This window comes from Panthera tigris, chromosome C1 (genome assembly GCF_018350195.1).
Source record: "Panthera tigris isolate Pti1 chromosome C1, P.tigris_Pti1_mat1.1, whole genome shotgun sequence".
Lineage (NCBI taxonomy): Eukaryota > Metazoa > Chordata > Mammalia > Carnivora > Felidae > Panthera > Panthera tigris.
Genome location: NC_056667.1, coordinates 188,071,134 through 188,093,644, shown reverse-complemented (window position 1 = coordinate 188,093,644; position 22,511 = coordinate 188,071,134). Strand labels below are relative to the sequence as shown.

The 22,511-nt window shown below is 39.2% G+C and overlaps 1 protein-coding gene across 2 annotated transcripts; it reads right to left on the bottom strand.

Annotated features, from left to right (window-relative positions):
* Window positions 1–357: 357 nt before the first annotated feature.
* On the bottom strand, window positions 358–22,082 carry ICOS (inducible T cell costimulator). Of its 2 annotated transcripts, none has more exons than XM_007089962.3 (5): window positions 21,959–22,082; window positions 5,562–5,900; window positions 4,385–4,491; window positions 3,335–3,419; window positions 358–1,117 (listed from the first exon to the last, which is right to left on the bottom strand). In XM_007089962.3, exons 1-5 carry the CDS (start codon window positions 22,014–22,016, stop codon window positions 1,077–1,079), a joined length of 630 nt encoding a protein of 209 aa, XP_007090024.1. In that variant the 5' UTR covers window positions 22,017–22,082; the 3' UTR covers window positions 358–1,076. The 2 variants fall into 2 exon arrangements, with proteins under 2 accessions (XP_007090024.1, XP_042851080.1); XM_042995146.1 differs by lacking the exon at window positions 358–1,117 and adding an exon at window positions 1,146–2,538.
* Window positions 22,083–22,511: the final 429 nt, after the last annotated feature.

Below are 22,511 nucleotides of genomic sequence, written 5' to 3'. Positions count from 1 at the left end.
TCTACCACTAATGTGGTAGAAACAAGTCAACAAAGTAAATCATTTTAACTGAATTTGGGAAAATAAGAGGTCTTTCTGGAAGAAAAATATTCTTGTAGGGAAAATATAGGCAAATTATATTCATTGGGCTACAATTAAATATATATACTATGTGTTTTATTGAGCAGCAGAGGGGGAAAATGTAGATAAAGCTCCCTACTCAAGAATATCTGTCGGAGCACCTGGGTGGCTCAGTCAGTTAAGCGCCGACTTCGGCTCAGGTCATGATCTCACGGTCTGTGTGTTTCAGCCCTGTGTAGGGCTCTGTGCTGACAGCACAGAGCTTAGAGCCTGCTTCAGATTCTGTGTCTCCCTCTCTCTCTGCCCCTCCACGCTCATGCTCTTTCTCTCTCAAGAGTGAATAAACATTAAAAATAATTGTTTTTTAACAGAATGCCTGTCAAGTAGTCATGTAGAGTATTTTAAAAAGGCAAACTGAAGGCAGAAGAAGGCATCTAAACTCTTGGGAATACAGGACTGGGGTTCAGATGTTGGAAAAGAGTACTGTGTACTAACCTATTATAATAGTACAATTACATGTTGATACCTCAGAAATAAAATAGCTATAATTTTGAAGCACCTTCCCCTACTGTGTGGCTAAAAAGGAACGCTCAGCCCTAGAGGAAGAAGAGGTAGTCTATAGGTGAAGTGCAGAGAGATAGTGGCTGTTGGCAGCCCATTTGCTTTGCAGATTCGGTACCCATGGCATCTTTTAAAAATATCTGGAGATGTGTTTGTTCTCCTGGCTGGTGCATTGCTAGAAGCAGATATGAAGATAGGAATTCCATCCCAGTGAGGTCTATTTGTTGAGCACACACGAGCTGGGCTTTCTGTAAAACTAGTTGCAAGAGGGTGTTTTTGATAACCCAACAGTACCGAAGCAGCCTTTTAAAACCCCTGTTGACCGATAGTCACTAGTCCAGATTGAACAGAACACCAGCAGAAGATGCATGTACTCAAATCAAGTCTGACTCTCTGTGGTCCAGGGGACGTGGGAATCTTGCGCTTCAAGTCAGAGGGGACCTGGCCCACGTGGTTCATGCCTGGGTGCCACAAAGTTCCAAATTATGAGTCACACCTATAACAAAATGTAGCACAACATTTTTAAAGGCACTCTGTTCCAATTCCCTTCAACAAGTTTGTCCCTTTCATCTGACTCTTGTACACACACACACACACACACACACACACACACACACACACACACCATCCAAACTCGATGCTTCAAGACTCAGCACCAGCTCCATATTTGCCGTCAAGTTTTACCCAGCCTCCTCTTAACTCCTGTAATAAACATGACCTGAACTCTCGACTTCACAATTGAGGACTTTTGACACTATCGTATGAGTCTACCCTCTATGTAAACACATCAGCTCTCCCAATGACATTACAGACTGAAGACCAGGACTTGCTTGAGTCTCCCCTCTCTCTACCCAACACAGATCACGTGGCCTGGTACTACTTACATAATCATGCGATAAATACTTGACAGAGGTGCTGAGACATGCTCTGCTTGAACTTGTGTATGCATATTGCTTTCAGAATACAGAGGAGAGACCCACCTACCTTCAAGAAGCTTACACTATGGCCGTTTTCAGTGATTACAGTTCGTAGGTGGGATGTGAAATAGCCCGACTCTGATCCCAGCCACAGCTGGGGTAGACACTTCTGTACATGCTGTCCATTCTAGCACAAGAGTCCCACCATGCATTACTCTGCTCTCTGTCTCAGGGATTTCTCTGTAGACTTGGGAGCCAAGCATAGAGCATGGCTCCAGGATGGATGAGGGAAAGTTCGTGGACCCTACAGGCAACTCCAACCCAGTGGGGATGGGATCCACTGGATCAATACCCCACTTGCCATCCTTCAGAAGAACAATTCTTGGAGACACCTGTACACTTCTCAGAGGTTCTGTGGCCTCCAGCTGAGACCTCAGTAATGCAATCTCCATTTGCTTTTCCTTCTTGCCTGTCTTACTCTCCCTGCTCCCTCACCCGTTTTCCCTGGGGTCACCTTCTAAATAAACTACTTCTACCCAAGTCTCTGTCTCGGGGTCTGCTTTTTCAGGGATCCAAACTAAAACAGACACATTATAACAAGCACAGGGATTAAAAGAAAAGATTTTTTTAATAGGCAAGTAATGAAATGCATGCTCTTTGTTAGTGACAAAGCTATGGTGGGAAATCTCTAGGGAACCAAAAGAGTCACTGAACATCCTGGGCATCAACTTCTCTCATCCAAAAAATGAGGAGATAGACTGAAGGAGCATTTAGATCCCTTCCCATGCTTTAATTCCATGATTACAGGTGCTGTTTGCATCCTTTTTATACAAGTCCTTTACCACTGAATGGTGGCAGAACTTCGGGGCCTTCTGTCTCATCACATATGTCCTCTCGTCGCAACCTCAAAGGCGTAAGACTTACAAATTTTCCACAAGGGATGCTTCAAACTTTCTAGATGCTCCTCAGCTTGATGAACCTCAAACTGACAGTGTTCGCTCTGAATGGGAAAAGTCAAAGGTCGCACCTAACTGGCCTTGTGCAGCCATCCGGGCCCTCTCGCCCTCCACCTTCTTTTCACCAGAATAGCAAGAGCCTCACCGGATCCTCCTCCTTCCCCCGGTAGCACCAGCCCAGATCTCTCTTCCAAATCTCTGTCCAAAACCCTTCATATACCTCTGCATCTCCCACAGCTCCTTACTCAGCCATTTGTACCTCACTGATCTCCAATAACTGCTTATCAGGTGAATTAGAGAACTTTTTACCAAGGAAGACTTAGAATCATGCTAGCTTTTGAAATACCAATTAGAAAACTGCGGTGATACAATAGTGGTTTTATGGATCCTTTGCTCGTTTATTTTTTAATAGTGGTTTACAAATACATTGTTTGCAGTGTACTGCAGAAAAGGATAAACCTGAAGTGAAAAATTCAAATTTTCACAGAAAAGACTAAAATGAGGCCAGAGAGACATTTGGCCTTCCTTTAAAATAAGAAATTAAGGGCACATGGATGGCTCAGTCAGTTGAGCATCTGACTCTTGGATTTCAGCTCAGGTCATGATCTCATAGGTCTATGGGATGGAGCCCCGCGTCAGGCTCTGAGCCGACAGTGCAGAGCCTGCTTGGGATTCTCTCTGCCCCTCCCCTATTTGTGCTCATACACATGCTCACTTGCTCTCTCTCTCTGTCTCTGTCAAAATAAATAAACTTTAAAAATAAATAAAATAAAAAATTAAAATTCCAAGCATAATGTGAAGAACACTCTGCTCTACCCAAACCCCCAGATGGAACCATACCTGTGAGTCCAGGTTTCTTGGCTGTGTTCACTGCTGCCATAAACATGTATTCACTGTTAGGGTCATGCCCACTGGATCGATACTTCTGAAAGAGAAGTCAGAAACATGGTTTGTCAGCTGCTCTTCCTCATCTCCATCCCTGGTCTTTTTTCACTGTTTTCTATTCTTGGTTGAAGTGATATGCGACAAAAGCGTTAGCATGTGGTGTAGGCTCCTGACTTCCAGCTAAGTAGGAGACCAATATGAAAAGGGCTTTAAATAAAAAGACCCTTCTGCTGAATTTCCTCCCTCATTTTTGTTTTTTTTGTTCCCTTCTTTTGTAGATTTAGATAGCGAGCCCTATCTCACTCTATTCTTTATCTCTCTTTTTGAATTCCATTCTGGCACAGATACACCCATGGTCTGTGAACTGATACCTGTGTAAAATGCAGAATGCTGTAAGTTCTCTCATTGAGAACCTATATTATGAAAGACTGGAAATAATACCCCCCAGCACAGAGAGATTGTTTTGTCATTGTTGAATTCTCTTCCCAGTTTTTCTATGGTCTTCTTCAAAAACAGTCCTAACAACTTAGCCATGGAAAGAAGTTGGCCATTTACTTCTCAGCTAAGACTGACACCTTGTAAGACTTTCTCACTGATTGTTTAACTGACAAGTTGAGTGAAACGAAACTGTTTCATCTTTGTCCTGACTCTGGAAACTTAGAATCAAATTTGCAGCCCATATTTAATGATTCTCAGAAGTCAGAAGCATCTATTTTTATGTTTCAATCTTCGTCCTGACTTTTTATGTTTTCTTGGCCCCAATTCCCTTATCTTTTTTGAATAATAATAATAACAGCTCTTTCCATAAGCCCTCAAACCCTTTTTTAGAATGAAGCAGCTATAGAATAAGCTTCTGTTCCAAGTTAGTAGTTAGTAGACCTATCTTATGGAAAAGAAAATGTCTGTTAATCAAATCACTCTGGCAAGAGCAGCAGGTGCTTTGAGTAAATAACTACTGATATTCTTCAGGAAAGCAGAGGCGAGAAAAACAGAGACATTGCTCACCTTTTTTGTAAGCCAACAAAGAAATACGCATCCAAAAATGTAGACTACAACAAAAGCTGAACACCCTATGGGTAACCAGAACTTCAGCTGGCAGCAAATCTGTGATTCTGGATTGGAAAGGAGACATGTTAAGGAAAAACTGTGAGAAACAAATCTCCTTTTTGGGTGCCGAATCACAAGTTCTTTTACCAAATTCAATAAAGTGATTTAATCAAATGCAGTTTGCCTTCATTACAATCATGGAATCCAATGCACAGTATATAACGCCATCTCAGTATTATAGCAAGCGTTCAAAAACTAAAACCTGAAAGATTCTATGCACATAAATGATTACAAATGTGGTTACTAGGAAGGACTTTTTCTGTCTATATTTTTGTAGAAGAGTAAGTAGGAAAAGTAAGGGTATAAAACTATGGCTTTCAATCCCCTCACTTGATTCCACAAAACCGACACTAACCAAAACCTTCAGTTTTACATGACTAGAGCCAATGGCCATTAGGCCACAGATTTGGGTAATTGTCTTAAATTTTTTCCTGATTTTTAATGGCCTATGCGTTTTAAAGACAACATGACCTATTTTTTTTCTTTTCTTTTTTGTTTTTTTGGAGAGGGAGAAAGAGAGTGGGAGGAGGAGGGGCAGAAGAGGGAGAGAGAGAATCTCTAGAAGGTGGACTATGAGATCATGACCTGAGCTGAAATCAAGAGTCAAACACTTAACCAACTGAGCCATCCAGGCGCCCCAACGTAACCTATTTCTAACTCAATAGTCTACGTGATCAAATTGCATATTACTGATTAATACTAATTATTAATAATAATAAATTATCCCTTGCATATTTTTATGATAAATTATTGCCATCAATTGCACCAAAATGAACTCCACAAATGATACTTATTTGCTTAGGGGCACCTGAGTGGCTCAGTGGGTTAAACATCCAACTCTTGGTTTTGGCTCACTCAGGTCATGATCTCACAGTTCGTGAGTTCGAGCCCCATGTCAGGCTCTGCACTGACAGTGTGGAGCCTCCTTAGGATTCTCTCTCTCTCTCTCTCTCTCAAAATAAAATAAACAAATAAACTTTAAAAAATAGTCATTTGCTTAGTTGTTTTCATTAGTGAGAAAAGCTGTTAAATGGGAACGTACTCTTAAGTCTGAAAGATGAAAACAGTGTCTTACCATAAATATTCAAATATTCTCTGCTAATATTCTTCTTCTGAAAAGGAGGAGGATCAAAAATTGACAGTTCGCAGGTGTAATAGCTGGCATGAGAATTGTCCAAATTATACAGGAAAAAGGAGACACTGTCATTGAATAACTGAGTTTGACAGAATTTCAGATTCTTAATGGACACCGTGTTACCACTTTCTTTTGTCTTAGTGAGATCACAGAGTACTTCCGTCCCTTTTAGCAACTTCATTTTAAATTGCAAGGCTATCTCACTGAATTTGCATGAAATTTGTATGCCTCCATCGTGAAAGGTAAACATCTCGGACTTGGCAGAATCATTGATTTCTCCTGGATAAAAAGGAAGAAAACAAAGCAAAAGTGACATTTTATGAAGATACTACTCTATTAGTTGTATTTGAGCACAAAATTTATCTCTTCTCTTCATAAAGTCACCTCTATTGCACCAAAATGAAAGAATTTCACAACCAAAAGAACAGGACAACAAATAAAACTCTGCCCTCGAAAATAACCTGACCAGAAATTTGCTTGTTACATATGAATATATAATATGTAATATATTAAATAATATATTTACACAGGGCAGGCACCATATTATCTGATTATGCTTTTATATTGGAGACAGATGATAAACAAATATGTAGTAAAACATCTGATTAATGCTAGGAATGGAGTACTGTTCAAATAAAGGTGGGGGGTTGGGTTCTAATTTTGTTTATAGAATCAAATAATGCCCTTTTGATTTTTAAAATTGAGATTGAAGGAGGATTAGCACTTTGTCAAACAAAGGAAGATTTGGGATGAAATTTGGGGAAAGATGTAACTTACAAAAAAAATTTAAAAAGTGAAAAATAGCTTAAACTAAAAAATGAACAATTATATATAAATATATATTTACACTATACCCTCCAGTCAGAGAGTAAAACAACAGATGAATCATTTTCAAATGATAGAAATGTGTCTTCTCTGAACCTGATCCATTGAGAATTGAATCAAGGTCTGATGACAATGGTAAGGCACCAGATTTTTGTCAATTTCTTTTTTTTTTTTTTTTCCCAATACATTTTAAGCTTTCTAGGAAGCCAAGGGTATTTTTGAAAGCTACACAGAGGTCACACAAGGAAGGAGCCTTTTAGTCTGGTTGCAGATTCAGAGTTACTGGGTTATAAGTAACTGTTCTCTTCTGTTCCTTTTTCCTTTTTTTTTTTTTTATAAGAAAGTTTCTCACTGAAATTGGGAAAATTATTAGCACGGAAGTTTTTTTGCTTAAGTTTTGAAACCTGTCTTTATTCTTAAAGAGAATATAGCAAGTAAAAAAAGAATGTTGAAGGAAAAAAAGTTGTCCAGCCCTATTGTGAAATAGACATACTATCTGTGTATATTTCCCCTCTATCTTCCAGATATACACTTGTTTTGTAGACATATTTCTTTGTGTTCTGCTATTGTCACTTAATGATATATCATAAAAGTTCCATTTCTTACATAGTTGTCACAGTCGTCCTTTTTAATGACTGTATGTATATTAGGACATAATGTTAATATATAATTTGTTAAAGCATTCCAATGTTGAATATTAGGGTGATTTTTAGCACTTTGCTTTTATGACCTAGTCAAACTGTTTAAACATGTTATGGCACTACGTATTGCCATGTTGCTTTCTGAAAGAACTTTAATTTATGATATGACTAAACATGATGAGGGTAGATTCACCTGCCACAACTCTGCTTGCACTAATTGCCCTAATTTTATTTAAGATTTAGCACAGTTACTTATTTTTCTTAATATCTACAGGCTTTAATTTAGATCTCTTTAATTTAGATTCCATATTACAAGGGGATAGATTTTCAACTTGGAGATTTGACTGTGAAAATATGCATAAGTGTTGTAGTTTTTTGGTTATGACCGCCCAGATTCCAACAAATTCCCACACCCAAACAACCAAAATTGCTGAACAAAAGGTCTAAAAAATATTATTAAAAGGCTTAACAAGGTTTAGCAAAGAGAAGAAATTGGTGGGTTAAATCTGAAGAACCAGAACTCAGAGAGATGAGCAGAGTTTAGAAGTTGCTTTTACTCTGAGAGTGTTTGCTGTTCTCCCAGGTTCAAATTTTTGTTTTCATGCCTCAACTCCCAGAGTCTTCAGAGTAAGAAACCTAGAAGGCCATCCTCTCTCAGTAAGTTGGGATCTCAAACGGTTCCCTTCTTGGACTACGGTTAAAGCAGAAGGAAACCAGCTCACATCACTTCAATGGTCCAGAAAACCTAAATCCTTGAATTTTGTTCAGGGTCACTTTGGATCATTATTACCCTTAGGCTATTGAGAGTAAAAATGCAACTATTCTAGGAAGAAAGATTTACATCGTAGGCCTCAAAGCCTATCCACAAATAATATTTAAAAACAATGACAAGCACACCAAAAAAGTTAATCAGACATGCAAGGAAACAAAACAAACAATGGACTACAGAAACAAAGCCCCCTTAAAGTCCTATATTTGAATTGTCAGATCCCAAAACAAACAACGGGGCTTACTGCATTTAAGGCAGTAAAAGACAAACTTCTAATAACCTCTGCAAAGCAAAGGAAACTAAAAGAAACAAAAAACCTAATTTGAAAAAGAATCAAATAAAACTGGCAAAATCCATACTATGATTAAAAATTCCATGGATATTTTCAAAGCATATTAGAGCTAAAGAGAGAATTGATGAACTAGAAACTTAGGTTAGAAAAATTATTTGAAGTGCAGTCATCATCCAGATTCAAGAATCCCAACAAATCACTAGCAGATTTTTTTTTAAATGTGCACGTCTAGATACATCGTAATGGAAATCCTAAAAGCAGCCATAGAAAAGAGACGCTTTACCTTCAGAGAAGGAACTATTAGAATGGCAGGTGATGTCTCAACATCAACAATAAAAAACAAAGTGAAATAGTAAAGGTATGTATAATGAGAAACTTTGGTAAGTGAAGTATGCATGTTGTGATTTCTTGCCTAATGACTAAGAAAATAGAAACGGGGGGGCCAGGGTGGCTCAGTCAGTTAAGTGTCCAACTTCTGTTCAGGTCATAATCTCCTGGTTCGTGAGTTTGAGCCCCGTGTAGGGCTCTGTGCTGACAACTCAGAGCCTGGAGCCTGCTTCAGATTCTGTGTCTCCCTCTCTCTCTGCCCCTCCCCTGCTCATGCTCTCTTTCCGTCTCTGTCTCTCTCTCTCAAAAATAAATAAACACTAAGAAAATTTTAAATACAAAATATAACCTAAATGGATGTCACAAAGTTCAGTCTAATGGTTTTACATAAAGGGAAGGAAATGGTGGATCAGGAAGCAAAACCCAGGGGGTAGAAAGGCTTCTGTGTGCTGACAGTGTTTTATTTCTTGAGATGTGGTGATTATGCAGGCAAGGTAGTATGCTTTATAATTATTTATTGTGCACTGATGTTCAGTCTTCTGTATATATGTCTTGTTCTAGAACAAAAATTTGTAACTATACAGAAGGAAAATAATGCTTGTCTTCATTTTAAAAATAGAGGAAACAATGTAAGCAAAAGGCAAAAGGAAATAACTGATAGCATGGATATATATGCAGTCTACATTAGATTAAAATGAAAGATATTTTCTTGGGGACTTATTTATGTGAAAATAAATTATGCTGTATGACTATTGTTCTGATGTTTAGGACTCTATTCTCCTGCAGAGAATAAAATCAGTGGGCTGGTTCTCAGTTTCTTTAGAAATGTCCAGGGCACCAGCGGGGGAAGGGGGAGGGGGTGGCTCAGTTATTTAAGCATCCAACTTTGGCTCAGATCATGATCTCATGGTTTGCAAGTTTGAGCCCCATGTCAGGCTCTGTGCTGACAGCTCGGAGCCTGGGACCTACTTTGGATTCTGTGTCTCCCTCTCTCTGTCCCTCGCCTGCTCATTCATTCTCTCTCTCTCTCTCTCTCTCTCTCTCTCTCTCTCCCTCCCTCCCTCCCTCCCTCCCTCCCACCCCTCTCCCTTCTCCCCTCTCCCCTCTCCCCTCTCCCTCTCTCTCTCAAAACTAAATATTTAAAAAATTTTTTAAAAATGTCCAGAGCAAATTTTCCCAGGACTTTAGAATGGCAGCAAGTAAACTACAGAGATCTTGGGGCCAAAGTGTCTGTGGCCACCATGTAAACACATAGACATAGATGCCCTATCTTGTATTTCTGAAGATGTTTTGTCAGCAGTTTCTCTTCTCTGCCCCATGCCCACACTATGACCCACAACCCAACACAAGATGAAAGGTAATGATCAGCAGTGCAGAGTAGTGGAAGATGCAATGCAGTGATTCCCAAGGAAATGAGAGGAAAATTCTGGCCTTCCCATAGCAAGTCTGTGACTCTGGTACCCCTCTGACTTTGGTCTCTTCATCTGTGAAATAAGGAAGTACCAAAACATCTTCAAGTTCTTTCCAACACTTACTCACTAGGGATCCAGGATCAAAACCTATCCAAAGAAGACTGCAAGATAAGCTATTACTTTGTTGTTGTTCCAATAGTCTTCTCTGTTCCAGAATCTTACTGGGATATTCCAGGGGGGTCAGGAGAAATAAATTGAATGAGACTATCTTCCTTGCCTGTGAAAGTGTTTAGGTAGGGCTAAGAAGACTACCTAAGTTTTTCTTGAGTGATAATGCCAAGGATGTGTGCCATTGACATCAGAGGAGTAGCTGGGGATTCCAAAGTGTCATTTCTGCTGGGCACTCTGACTTGTTCACTTTATCATATTTAATCTAGGTGGGCTTTTTATTATTAAAGATAGTGATAAGAAGCCTGACTTCTGTTTCTACGTAACCAATGCTTAAGCTTTTCATCTGGAAAACCATTTGACAACTCTAAGTCTGCAATTTGAATGTTTTCAATTAAAAGAAGCAAGTATGACATTTAATCAAGTGCTTCATAATTACTTTGGCACTTGTAGAACAGATATGCTCCAGTACCTGATTAAAAATGCTCCTTAGCCTTTGGAGACATGTGAAAAAACACTATCAAAAGGAGATCATTCCTATAACCATGGCTAAAGCATTTAGCGGGTCGGCAGATAATTTAAGGAAAATCAGAATGTATCAGTTTCTTATAACTGTAGAAACAACTAGAATCTTTTCTTCACCCTTCCTGGATATTCTCATCTCCAGATCTAATATTCAACTGGGAGTGCTGGTGTCATAACACCAATTTTTATAGCCAGTGTTCGTTTTGGTTGAGTGTCAGATCTGTTTGATCAGTTCCTCTGCTGTACCAGAAGTTAAAAATTGTGAGAGTTCCCCTCACCAATCTTTCTTCTGTTCTTTCTTCCTTTATCTCAGCTTACTTTTTTTTTTTTACATACCACTTCTTATAAAATCATCTTCCAAAATCTCCCTTCCCACAGTCTTTGATAAGTTCCTCACCTTCCTCCCTAACATATCTCCATCTAAGTTCTCATAGACACTGTCTCTCTGTGTTTCAGACTCCCCAAAACACCTTCTCCTTCACATTTGTGTTTCTTGTAACATGGTTCAACCCCCACTCAGCATCATAAACAATTAGACCTGGTAAACTTAGAAATTATACAAGTCCAATTCTTTCTGAAGACCCGGACAGGTTAGATTATTTGTCCACAGGGAATACAACTTCTTGGGTGCAGAAAAGATTCTGGGTTTAATCTATGGTTGAAGTGCCACTAGCAACAACCAAGGGACAGGTAATGGAAGCAGGCAACCACATGAAGCGAGACAGTGATCACTACAGACTGAGCTTACAGGATCATGTTAAAGTCTGTCTACGGGAAGAAGGCCTAACTTCCTGTACTTCTGTTTTATGTCTGGTTGAGTCTATCCACTGCTCCTGTATCTAAACTTCAATTGGGCCAAACCATATCATCTCTCTTTAGGACTGCAAGAGTCTCCTAACTTGCTGCTCTCACTTCTGCCCTTTTACCATCTATTCTCTTCAGGAAAGCCAGAATGATCTTCTAACATCCACAGATTGTGTCATTGCCCTGCTTATGAAACATAAATCTCACTTAGAATTAAATTCAACTCCTCAGCCTAGTTTCCATGACCTGCATGACCTACGTAGCTCTCCAACACCATTTTATACCAGTCACTCACTACGCTGCAGTCATACTGCTCTTCTTTCTATTCCTCAAATATAAGAAGCTGGTCCCCTGGGCTTCAAATTTGTTGCTTTTTCACCTAGAATGTTCTCTCCAGTCTTCACATAACTACTACTTCTTTAGCGACCACTGACCACTCAATCCAAAGTACACCCCCAAGTCATTTTCTGTCCTATTACCTGAGAGAAAATATTTATCATTGCCTGAAATAATCTGGTTTATTTATTTACTTATTTATTGTCTGGCTACCCCACTGTTACATCAGGTTTACCCCACTATTTAAAACCAGGTACCTTGTTGATCTCCTTCACCAATCCATCCCAACTATCTACAATAGCATCTGTAGTATGTAGTAAGTCATAATAAATATTTATTAGACACAGAGATGAACTAATGAATATGTAGATTTCGGTGATGTTATAAATCTGGGGCGATGAATAAAATATACAATGTAAGAACCAAAAGGGCTCTCAGAAATGATCCAGTTAAGCCTTTCATTTTATATTTACATTTATCAAGCTAGACTTGGGGCAGAAAAGTGAGTATCTTGCCCAGGATTCCATAGCTCGTTGCTGGAACATGATCTCATGATTAGCTATGCCATGTTGTCTTTCTTCTAGAAGCAAGCACATGCAAATGTATAATCAAGCATGAAGAGTATCTCCTGAAATGGAATGTCAGATTCTAAAGAAAATTCTCTCTGAGCTCTAAAGAAACAGATTCTTTCTCTTTAAATATCTACTAGGTTCATAAAGACTTGTTTAGATGATTGATGATTCTCTTTCTCTACAGAGGACAAGTTTAAACCTGGTTGATTATTTAGATCCTCCAGAGTGCACAGTCTTTAAAATTGCCCAATGTACGGCCAAGACGGGCCCCTGGACCAATGATTCTTCTAATACACTCAGATGTTTCATAACTACAGCACGTTAGTGACTTAGGATAAAACATCATGCTATATCTTTCAGCACTTAATACATTATTTAAAACACAATAGAAATATGTCCTCTTGACTCCGAGTAATGGGTCTTAAAATCTAAATATTAAGTATTAGTTTTTGTTTTGCTACCATATCTGTTTACCTGTTAGTACTCCTGGATTATAAGTACTCTGGAGAACAGGTATTGTGTCTTCTTAATCACATAGACTACCATGTCTAAAGGGTACAACCTTCCCAATAGAGGTTCAAACCTGTTAACTGCTGCTAACTATGATTGTTATAACTTTACTCTTGACATCAGTGGACTAATGTTTCCAAGAGTAAAATCACGGTCCTTATATTAGGTGATTTCTTTAGGTTTTCAAATTATTTAAGGGATAAGAACATTGGTATCCCCTGGGCGTGGGAACTGTGGAAGTTGTTTAAAAAAAAAAAAAAACAAGTCAGAAGAAAAGATCATTCTCCTGAGAATTGTACTGTGGCTCAGAAGAGTTTATTTGTACGTTGTTTTTTTTTTTTTTTTTAAATATCTAAACCATTCCATTTCTATAGTATAAGATGGCCTTACTGGAACCCATCCTGCCAGGACTCCTTGTAAGCAGTTGTATTATCCCCTGTTGAAATCTTTTGGCAAAAACACTTTAGAAAACCCACACAACTGCAGGGGGTGTCAGACAAAACAGTAATTTTATTTCATTCTCCTTAACTCAGACTTCTAACCACAAACCTCCACAAAGGTCTCAGAGCGATAGAAAGATAAGATCTCCTGAGTATGCAATTATTGATAGTGCTTATTAAACATGTTTTCTGTAATCAAACAATAAACTTTAGCTTAGCAGGCACATGAGTGTGACATAAGAGGTGAAGTCCTAAAAACTGCAACATTTATTTAGGGTTTGTTACATTTTATCTTTTACTAAGAAATGTTGGCATTTAAAAAAATGTGCATTTACCACTTTTTTTCACCTTTAATTAAAGTATTGTCATTTTTTATGAGTCTACTGGCTAAAACTTTTAGAATCCTGATTACATATTTTTACACACGCATCATTTCTATACTTACATTACTATTCAAAGGCATCCATACTCCAAAGAAGTGATTGAAGTGAGTAGGGAGGATAAACAAAATAAACCCAATCTGATCTAACTTCCTAACAAAGACAAAAGATGTGAAGAAGTGAGGAGAAAATCAAAAAGCCAAAAAAGCGTGTGTGTGCGTGTGCGCGCGCACACACACACACACACACACACACACACACACACAAATATGTGTATTGTTTTTACTCTCCAAGGAAATTTGTTGGGGGGGGGGGGGTAAAACAACCCTCGGTCCTCTAAAGTGTGTATCCTATTACAGAATAAGAAAAATATGGAAAAATGATTTTCTTCTAGTAAAAACTTTCTTCATAAAAACAGAAGAATATCAAATATGCTATAAAGCTTTGTAGCAATATTCATGAAGTAACAGTTAAGTTGCAAACAAGTTACTTTCCTAGTTAATTCATTGTCAGTGATTTAAAATTGCCCCACCAGGGAAATTACATGAGATTAAATGAGCCCAAGTCTCTTACACAGAAGGGGAGGGAGAAAGAATTTTATTGGCACCCAAGAATATCCACATTACTTCCCATCCCTCCTTTGGGCGCATAGACAAGGCATTGGCTGGGTGAGCTTGTTACACTGAAGGCCCCAGCTCTCCTCTCTACTCTAGTAACACTCACCTTTATCTCAGCCACCCCTTCCCTTGGCTCCAGTCCTTTATCACCAGTTTCCTTTCAACATCTCTATCTGGTTTCCTCTGATAGATCAAGAATAACATTTCCAACCTGAACTCAATATTCACTCCCAAACCCAAACCTTGTCATTTAAGGGAGTCACTAGTCTGACCCCCTTCCTCATACCTCCCTCTCTCTGGTTCTCCTGATCCAATTGGCCACTAAGTCCCGTTGACTTTAGCTCAAGGATATCTCTTGAATTCAGTTGCTTTTCTCTATTTCTGTTGCCAATCCAAGGCATTTTTGTGTCTTCCCTCCTCTGTGGAAGCTTCTTGACTGGCCTCAGCAGCAGTCTCTCCGTTTCCAAATCCATCCTCCATGCTGCTTCCAAAATTGTGTTCCTAAAAAGCATTTAACTCCCCAGCCTAAAGTCTCTATTATATTGTTACTTATGAGGTAAAAAATCAATTTTCTTAGCATGACACCAGCTCTTTTCACAATCTGTGGACCATATATGGTCCACCTATACTAAATTTTTGGCCATTCTTCTCACATCCTTAAACTATTCCCATAAACTAGAATATCCTGGTACTTCTTTGTCTTCTTAGAAACCCCCATGCATTCTTTTTTTTTTTTTTTTTTTTTTTTTTTTTTTTTTCAACGTTTTTTATTTATTTTTGGGACAGAGAGAGACAGAGCATGAACGGGGGAGGGGCAGAGAGAGAGGGAGACACAGAATCGGAAACAGGCTCCAGGCTCTGAGCCATCAGCCCAGAGCCTGACGCGGGGCTCGAACTCACGGACCGAGAGATCGTGACCTGAGCTGAAGTCGGACGCTCAACCGACTGCGCCACCCAGGCGCCCCCCCCATGCATTCTTTAAGAACCATTTTAAATTGGTCCCTGAGACCCCAGACAAAGACACCTATCTCTATGCTCTCAATAATACTTTGTTTACACCAACATATTTATAATGCATATCATCTTTGATCATAATTATTTTGTCTGTCTTCCTCATTTAACCATGAGCTTCACAAGGATGAGAACTGTAGTATGGTCACCTAAACCATCCAAGGAGTTAGAACATTTTATAAGCTCAATAAAATAAATGAATGCATAGAAAAACACGGAGGCTGAGCATGTTTGGCAAATGTCCTGCAATGGACTGAGGAGAAGAACGAGAAAAGCAGAGCAAGAGATTCTGTTTACTGGAGAATACTTGTTTCCCAGTCCAAAGACAAAGACTCAAACTGAATGCTACCTGGCCAATTCTCTGAAGCCTAATAGGTCTGGAAGTTAAATAAATATTTCAGCTTTCAAAAGTTTCCAAATAATAATACAACAGCAATTTATGAGCATTGAGAGTTTCTCCTATGTTGAATACTGTTAAATGCATTACATGCAATACATAATTTGATGTTCATAACAGTCTTTTATGTTGGATTTTCTATTTTAAGGAAACTTTCATATTTTGAGGAAACAGAGGCTTGAATCACTGGCCCAAAGTTGTTAAGCCAGTATGTGGTGGAACCATAATATGAACCTAGACAATCTGAGACCAGAGCCTGCATTCTTAAGGAGCCTCTTAGTCCAGTAATCTAGTCCAACCCCCTAATGCTACAGAACCTGAAGCCCAGAAGCTAAAGAGACTTGCTGAAAAAAAAAAGAAAAAGAAACAAAAAAAGAAGGTTTAACATTAAACTTGATTGGGAAGTTATGTTTGGATATTTCTTTTCCTTCCAGATGTATTGGGTATATTATCATCCCAAGTACTTTAAGTACTATTTACATTGATGCCACATATGTATTCTGTGATTTAAAAAGTTATCATATACCAAAAATACATAAAATAATTTCTTAGATATAAAATTACTTTGTGCTGAACACATTTCTTTAGATATGCTCATTCAACAACCATGTGTTAAGCTATGAGCTACCCTGTGTATTTGAATCTGCAACAAAGTCTAGCTCTTTGCTCTGACAAAATTCTTTTATTCTGTAACTTCTCTGCCTGTAGACATGTAAAAACATGGATTCACATATACAAACTTTCGTTATCATTCAACAGGTACAAACAGGAAATAATGGGAGATTTTTGTTTTAGACATAGTACAACATAAACACAACTTTTCTTGTGAACTAGAGGATTTGTTTGTTTGTTGTTGTTTTCCATGAATGGACATTTTGGTGATGAGTCCTAGGAAAATATAAACGTTGGCTGTAAAAAGTCTGATTTCTCAAATTCAAAACAGCTATATTAAAATGATCTCTAATTGCTTGTTGAAAGTGCCATGCCTATGTCAACACAGCTCCGACAAACAAAAGCTACTATCAGAACTAGTGGTTGACAGAACCAAAATTCGTGAGTCTGTCACTGTCCCTAGAGTCAACTCGATTTTTCTTAGCGTTGCCTCACGCAAAGTAGAAACAGGCATCAATACGTTATACGTGACCCAGAGGAGGACCATATCCCCAACATCTGACGCTCTTTAAACTTGGAAATCTTGGTCTGTTTTGATCAACCTTACAGGCTAAAGCAATGAAAAAAATCATGTTTTGACTAACAGTTTTCATTTGTGTTGTATACTTTCTAAATACTTAAGTTCTACTTTCCAAAATATAGTTTTGATTTTTTTTTAATTTTTTAATGTTCAGATTTTGAGAGAGAGAACAGGGGAGGGGCAAAGAGAGAGGGAGACAAAGAAGCAGGCGCCAGGCTCAGAGGGCTCTGAACTGGCAACACAGAACCCAATGTGGGGCTTGAACTCACGAACTGCAAGATCATGACCTGAGCCAAAGTCAGATGCTTAACCGCCTGAGCCACCCAGGTGCCCCTAGTTTTGAATTTTCATAAGAAGTCTTCAAATACCAAAGGTCATATTTTACTTAGGATGACCAAAAAGTGCCATTTGAAGGACTCAATTTATTAGAATAGCAATAGTACAGACGAGCCTTTAATGAGTAAATGTGGCCCTTTCCTTGGGTATTAAAAGGCTAGAGATGATTTTTATTTACAAAGTTTAATAAATCCTTTTGCATAGAAATTTCCTATCCTTAAGCTAGGAAGGTAGCATAAGTTGTGGGTTTTGCTCAGTTTACAACTGCAAATATTGAGGCCATTTTTTTTAAGTCAAACAAGTCTATACACCTTACAGTGAGCAAAACAAAAATGAGAATCAGGCCCTGTCTACACACCTACATTCTGTTTCTACCAAGAAATGGGAATATGCTGTTAGCCATTTAAAAACTATGCTATTGCACTTCATCTGAGTGGATTGCCAATAACAATGAGAAATTAGGAAAGCCACTGAGTTCACTATGGATGAAAAAACACAGCACTCACGATCATACATGAGAATAATAGATATTCCTAGAAAGAAGAGAAAAAGACAAAGAAAAAGATATGATTAAACTATGGGGAGAAAAATAGCCCTGAAGATTAAAAAAAAAAAAAAAAAAACCAAAACAAAACCCTCAAGTCTACAGATTGAAAAGGCTCACTCAGTCCCAAGCAATATTAATGAAAATACTCAGAGCTTAGGCATGCCCTGGCAAAATTCCTGAATTCCAATATTGAAATAAATAGCATACAAGATCCTAGAGATTTTTTTAAAGTTACTTACAAATGAGTGAGAATCAGAGTAGCATGGAACTGTTCACCTGTAACCCTAGAAGCCAGCGGACAGTGGATGGGAATCCACAGAGAATTCAGAGAAAAGACTTCAGTCCAGGAATCCTATTCCCAGAAAAGATATTGGTCACCCATCAGAGTTAAAGACTTCTTTACCCGTGCTGGAATTCACAGAGTTCGGGGTATCTGCAGAAAATGATAGAAGTCTTCTAATCACTGTATCAAAACAGAGATCACAAGACAGGAGCAGATGGCAAGAGGGGTGCTGGCACTGAAAATAGGTGAAGGAAGTGTGAAGGAGAGATCCTTAAAACAGACAAGAAATACTGTAAGAGGAAACCTGGCAATGATCTGCAATTATTATTTCAAAGCCCAAGATTGGGGCGGGGTTGTGCTAACTGGACAGCGTGAGAGTGGGACGGGAAGAACCTTCAGGAGTTCTCAGATCAATGGGGAGTGTGGAGTCAGCACATCAGGCAAGGCCATTGTCATTATTTTAATCCAATAATAGGCACTCAAGATGCTCTAAACATAATGACTACTCAGTTAAGAACTGTAGCGAACCTTCTAAATTACAGAAGCAAAGAAGGAAGTTAAAAGAAACTTAGTTAAAAGGATACAACAGCAAAGGAAAAGAAATAGAAATAAACACGACAATGAAGGGATAAAATCAAGTGTATCAGATTTTCAGGCTCATCACACTGACTGGGAATGGCCTGAATTCATCAATGGGGAAAAAAGTCAACAATCTGGGTTTTTAAAACTCCAACATGACTACTTGAGGGGGTTGTGGGAGGGGCTGAAGGTCAGCTCGGATCAGCAGGCTTCTCTCTAATCTCAGGGGGGAGCCCGTCTGCAGGCAGCAACGGGCTGTTTTTCCTGAGGTGATGGAATTCAGGGGTCACAGATTGGATGCCTTGGAATCAACAGCAAGGCTCAACTTGCACCTGAGGGTTATCCTCCCAGGCACTTCCCAGAACACATCGTGAGACGTGCACATTTATTAGGCACCGTCTCACGTCCATCATTCCCACTCAGGTACAGCATCCACGCTGCTTTCAGAGTGGTCTTTCTGAAATCAGAATTCATAAGGTCATCCACATGGTTCTCACTGCCCATAAGGTATAGAAAGAGGGTCTTCCAAACCCAGGTAGAGGTTCACGTTTTTTCCAGACCCTTTTACAATGAGGAGCTTCCTATTACTCCAGAGTCACAAGATGATGACTTTGTTAAATTTTACAGTGAGATCAATGGTTAAGACTAGAAATCACTGGGGCACCTGGGTGGTTCCGTCGGTGGAGCGTCCAACTTTGGCCCAGGTCATGATCTTGCGGTTCATGGGTTCGAGCCCCACGTCAGGCTCTGTGCTGACAGCTCGGAGCCTGGAGTCTGTTTGGAATTCTGTGTCTTCTCTTTCTGCCCCTCCCCGGCTCGTACTCTGTCTCTCTCTCTCTGTCTCTTTCTCTCTCTCTCAAAAATAAATATTAAAAAAATATTTTTTTAAAGACTAGAAATCACCAAGGTTTCCAACCTATTAACTCATCAACCAAATGCAAACCTGAGAATTTCTCTCCTTTTACAATTTGTTATAGCTCTTGCTACTTCAACACAATGAGGAAAGAATGTGAAATCTGGAGTCAGGTATATTTTGTGTTGTAATCTTGGTTCTGCCACTAATTACTATGTAACAAATCACTCAGCCTTTCCTGGTCTGAGATTCTTCAAACATCACCTGAAGATAAGAATACTCCCCTTTTTGTGGGATGAGAGAGCTTACTTAGTTGGGAGGATTAAAAATATGCCAAAAGAAAAGACCTGCAAGGGCTTGGCATACTTCTTCTAGGCTCTTAAGAACCGTTGGGTCCTAGATATATGCATCGTGATGGTATTTTGAACATGGAGACTGTTAGCAACTTAGAATCTCCATTTAGTCATTCATGCCTGTTTTGCCGCCTGTCAAACCAAGAAATGGCTTGTCACATGGCATAGTGTTCTGTGTGGTAAGAGTGAATTCTGGTATTATTCCACTAGAGCTTAAGATGAACATCGTTGTAGAAGCACAATTTCTTTACCAGCTTAGTCTAACAACTCGAAATAACTCTACCTAGGTTGGATTCATCCTTCCATAGAAATAACACGATTATTAATTCAAGTATCAGACTGATAATAAGCACATTATCAACAACTCTAAGTGCCCAAGTGGGTTTAACATACTGGGGTTCATTTTGGCAGTACAAACCTTTCAATGACTTGAGCCAATGTTCTTGGAAAAAATCCAAAGTTCTTTAAATGGCCCATAGAGTCTCAATGGTCTGCTCTATGCTCTCCTTTCCAGCATCGTCTTATACCTTCCCAAACCCCTCTCCTTCAGGCACATCTACCTTATTCCAGTTTCCTGACCTTAATTCATTTCCTCTTGCTACAGCTCCTTTGCACTTCTTCTTTTCCTGGTATGGAATCTTCTTCCTCACTCTCATACGATCCTCCCCATTTATTCTTACTTATCCTTCCAATCTTAATTCAAGTGCCACGTCCACAGAAAAGACTTGAATATCGCTTCCAAACCCCACCTCCATATCTACTCCGTCTAGAGAGGATTCTTTGTGACATCCTCTGAATTCTGGCTATAGTGATCACTAATTCATGGGATTACTGGATTAATGTCTCAGTCATTCAGTTAGCGTCATGAGAGCAGGGCTGATAAGGGTTTGCTCATCATTGTTCACACAGCAGCTTGCACAGTACCTCCTGCCTGGCAAGTGCTTGATGCTGCATGAATGAATAGATAAGTGAATGAATGAATGAATGGATAAATATCCATTCCAAAGCTATTCATTTGTTGTTCAATAAAAGATTTCACTGGGTTGTGGAAAAGGCCTTAAAAACAAGCAAGTAGTCCCAAGCTGGCTTTGGAACTTGTAAGTAGACTCTGTTCACTCCTCAGTCCTCGTTACTTAAGAGCATTTGGGCCACCTTGAACTACCACAGGATGAAACATTTGACCAATCCGCTTTTGCTTTAGTTTTTTGGAGAGAAAAGTAAAATCTATTTCTTTGTACAACTGCAAAATTTATGTCTAGCTAAATAAGATTATACCTACTAAATTTCTGCTTTCACTTTCAGTGTTAATAGAACTTTCCAACTTAATGTAATTTCACTTTGCTTTTGCCAACCTCAAGAACATGGATCAGAGTGAAGGATAAAAGTATTACAAAAATGTACCAAGTTAAAAGCAGCAGAAACCTGTTTATTAATTTAGTTGTAGGTAGCATTATTTAAATCGTTCAAACAGTCTGACATATGCCATCTAAGAGAGAGAATTGAGGACTTTAGAATGGTTGCTTGTTTTTCCTTAATGTCTCCAGAGGCTAGGGAGTCTTTTTACATCATCCACTACTCCTTGGCCTTTTTGAGGGACCCTGACACTTAGCGTCAAATAAAACCTCTGTGGCAGCCTGTGGCATATCTGACACAAGATCACCCAGATAAGATGAAAATCAAAATCCTTTTTTTTTTTTTTTCAAAGCCCTTCCATTTTATTTTCTCCTTCAAAAAGAATTCCCAGTCCAAATGCCAAGACTATTTTATTTTCATTCAGTTGACACAAGTCATTTTGCCTTTCATCTTTCTCTGAGAACAGTAAGCCACTCTTCGACTTGATCCACTCACAGGTAACTCCAAGCAGGTAATTTAAAATTTTAATGGTCGGATGAAACCTTTTTCTTCATCTTAAAACACAATATCAAAGGAAGCGGTACAAACTCCACGCTCTCAGCAGCTGCACCGCCACAGACACCCTGAGCCCAAGTGCTTGGGGCTCTTCTGTAATTGTTGCTGCTTTCAAAACAAAAACAACACAACACAACACAAAAACACAAAAAAACAAACAGAAACCCCTTCTATTTGGCGCCTGACTTTTCCTACCTTTGGTTTCTTTTCATGTTCATTTGAATTATAACTTAGTGAGAAATATTAAATGGGCCACTTACCTGTTAGGACTTCAACTTGAAAGCAGAAGAGAAGGAAATAGCAGAGGTCTAACTTCATGTTTGCCAGAAACAGATACAATCCTCCCCAGTGTTCAAAGCTGACAGTGAATTCATGTTCTCAACTGTTTTCTATTTGCTGGAAAGGAAGTGGGTTTTGTGAGGGTTTATGTAGTGTCACACTTACCATCAAGGCAAGGAGGTGTCTCTCTCGATTGATGTCAATGGCTATTTGAGAGGCATTACTGCTTATGGGGTTCAGCTTAATCCATGGATTGCTGATAATTTTGAGAACAGACTTTACCCTCATCCTGGCTCCAATAAAACCAGAGACAGAGCCCATGCTTATTCTCAGAACCACCCTACTCCACTGATCAATAGTTGTTAGGCGGGGCGCCTGGGTGGCTCGGTCGGTTACGCGTCCGACTTCGGCTCAGGTCATGATCTCGCGGTCCCTGAGTTCGAGCCCCGCGTCAGGCTCTGTGCTGACAGCTCAGAGCCTGGAGCCTGTTTCCGATTCTGTGTCTCCCTCTCTCTCTGTCCCTCCCCCGTTCAT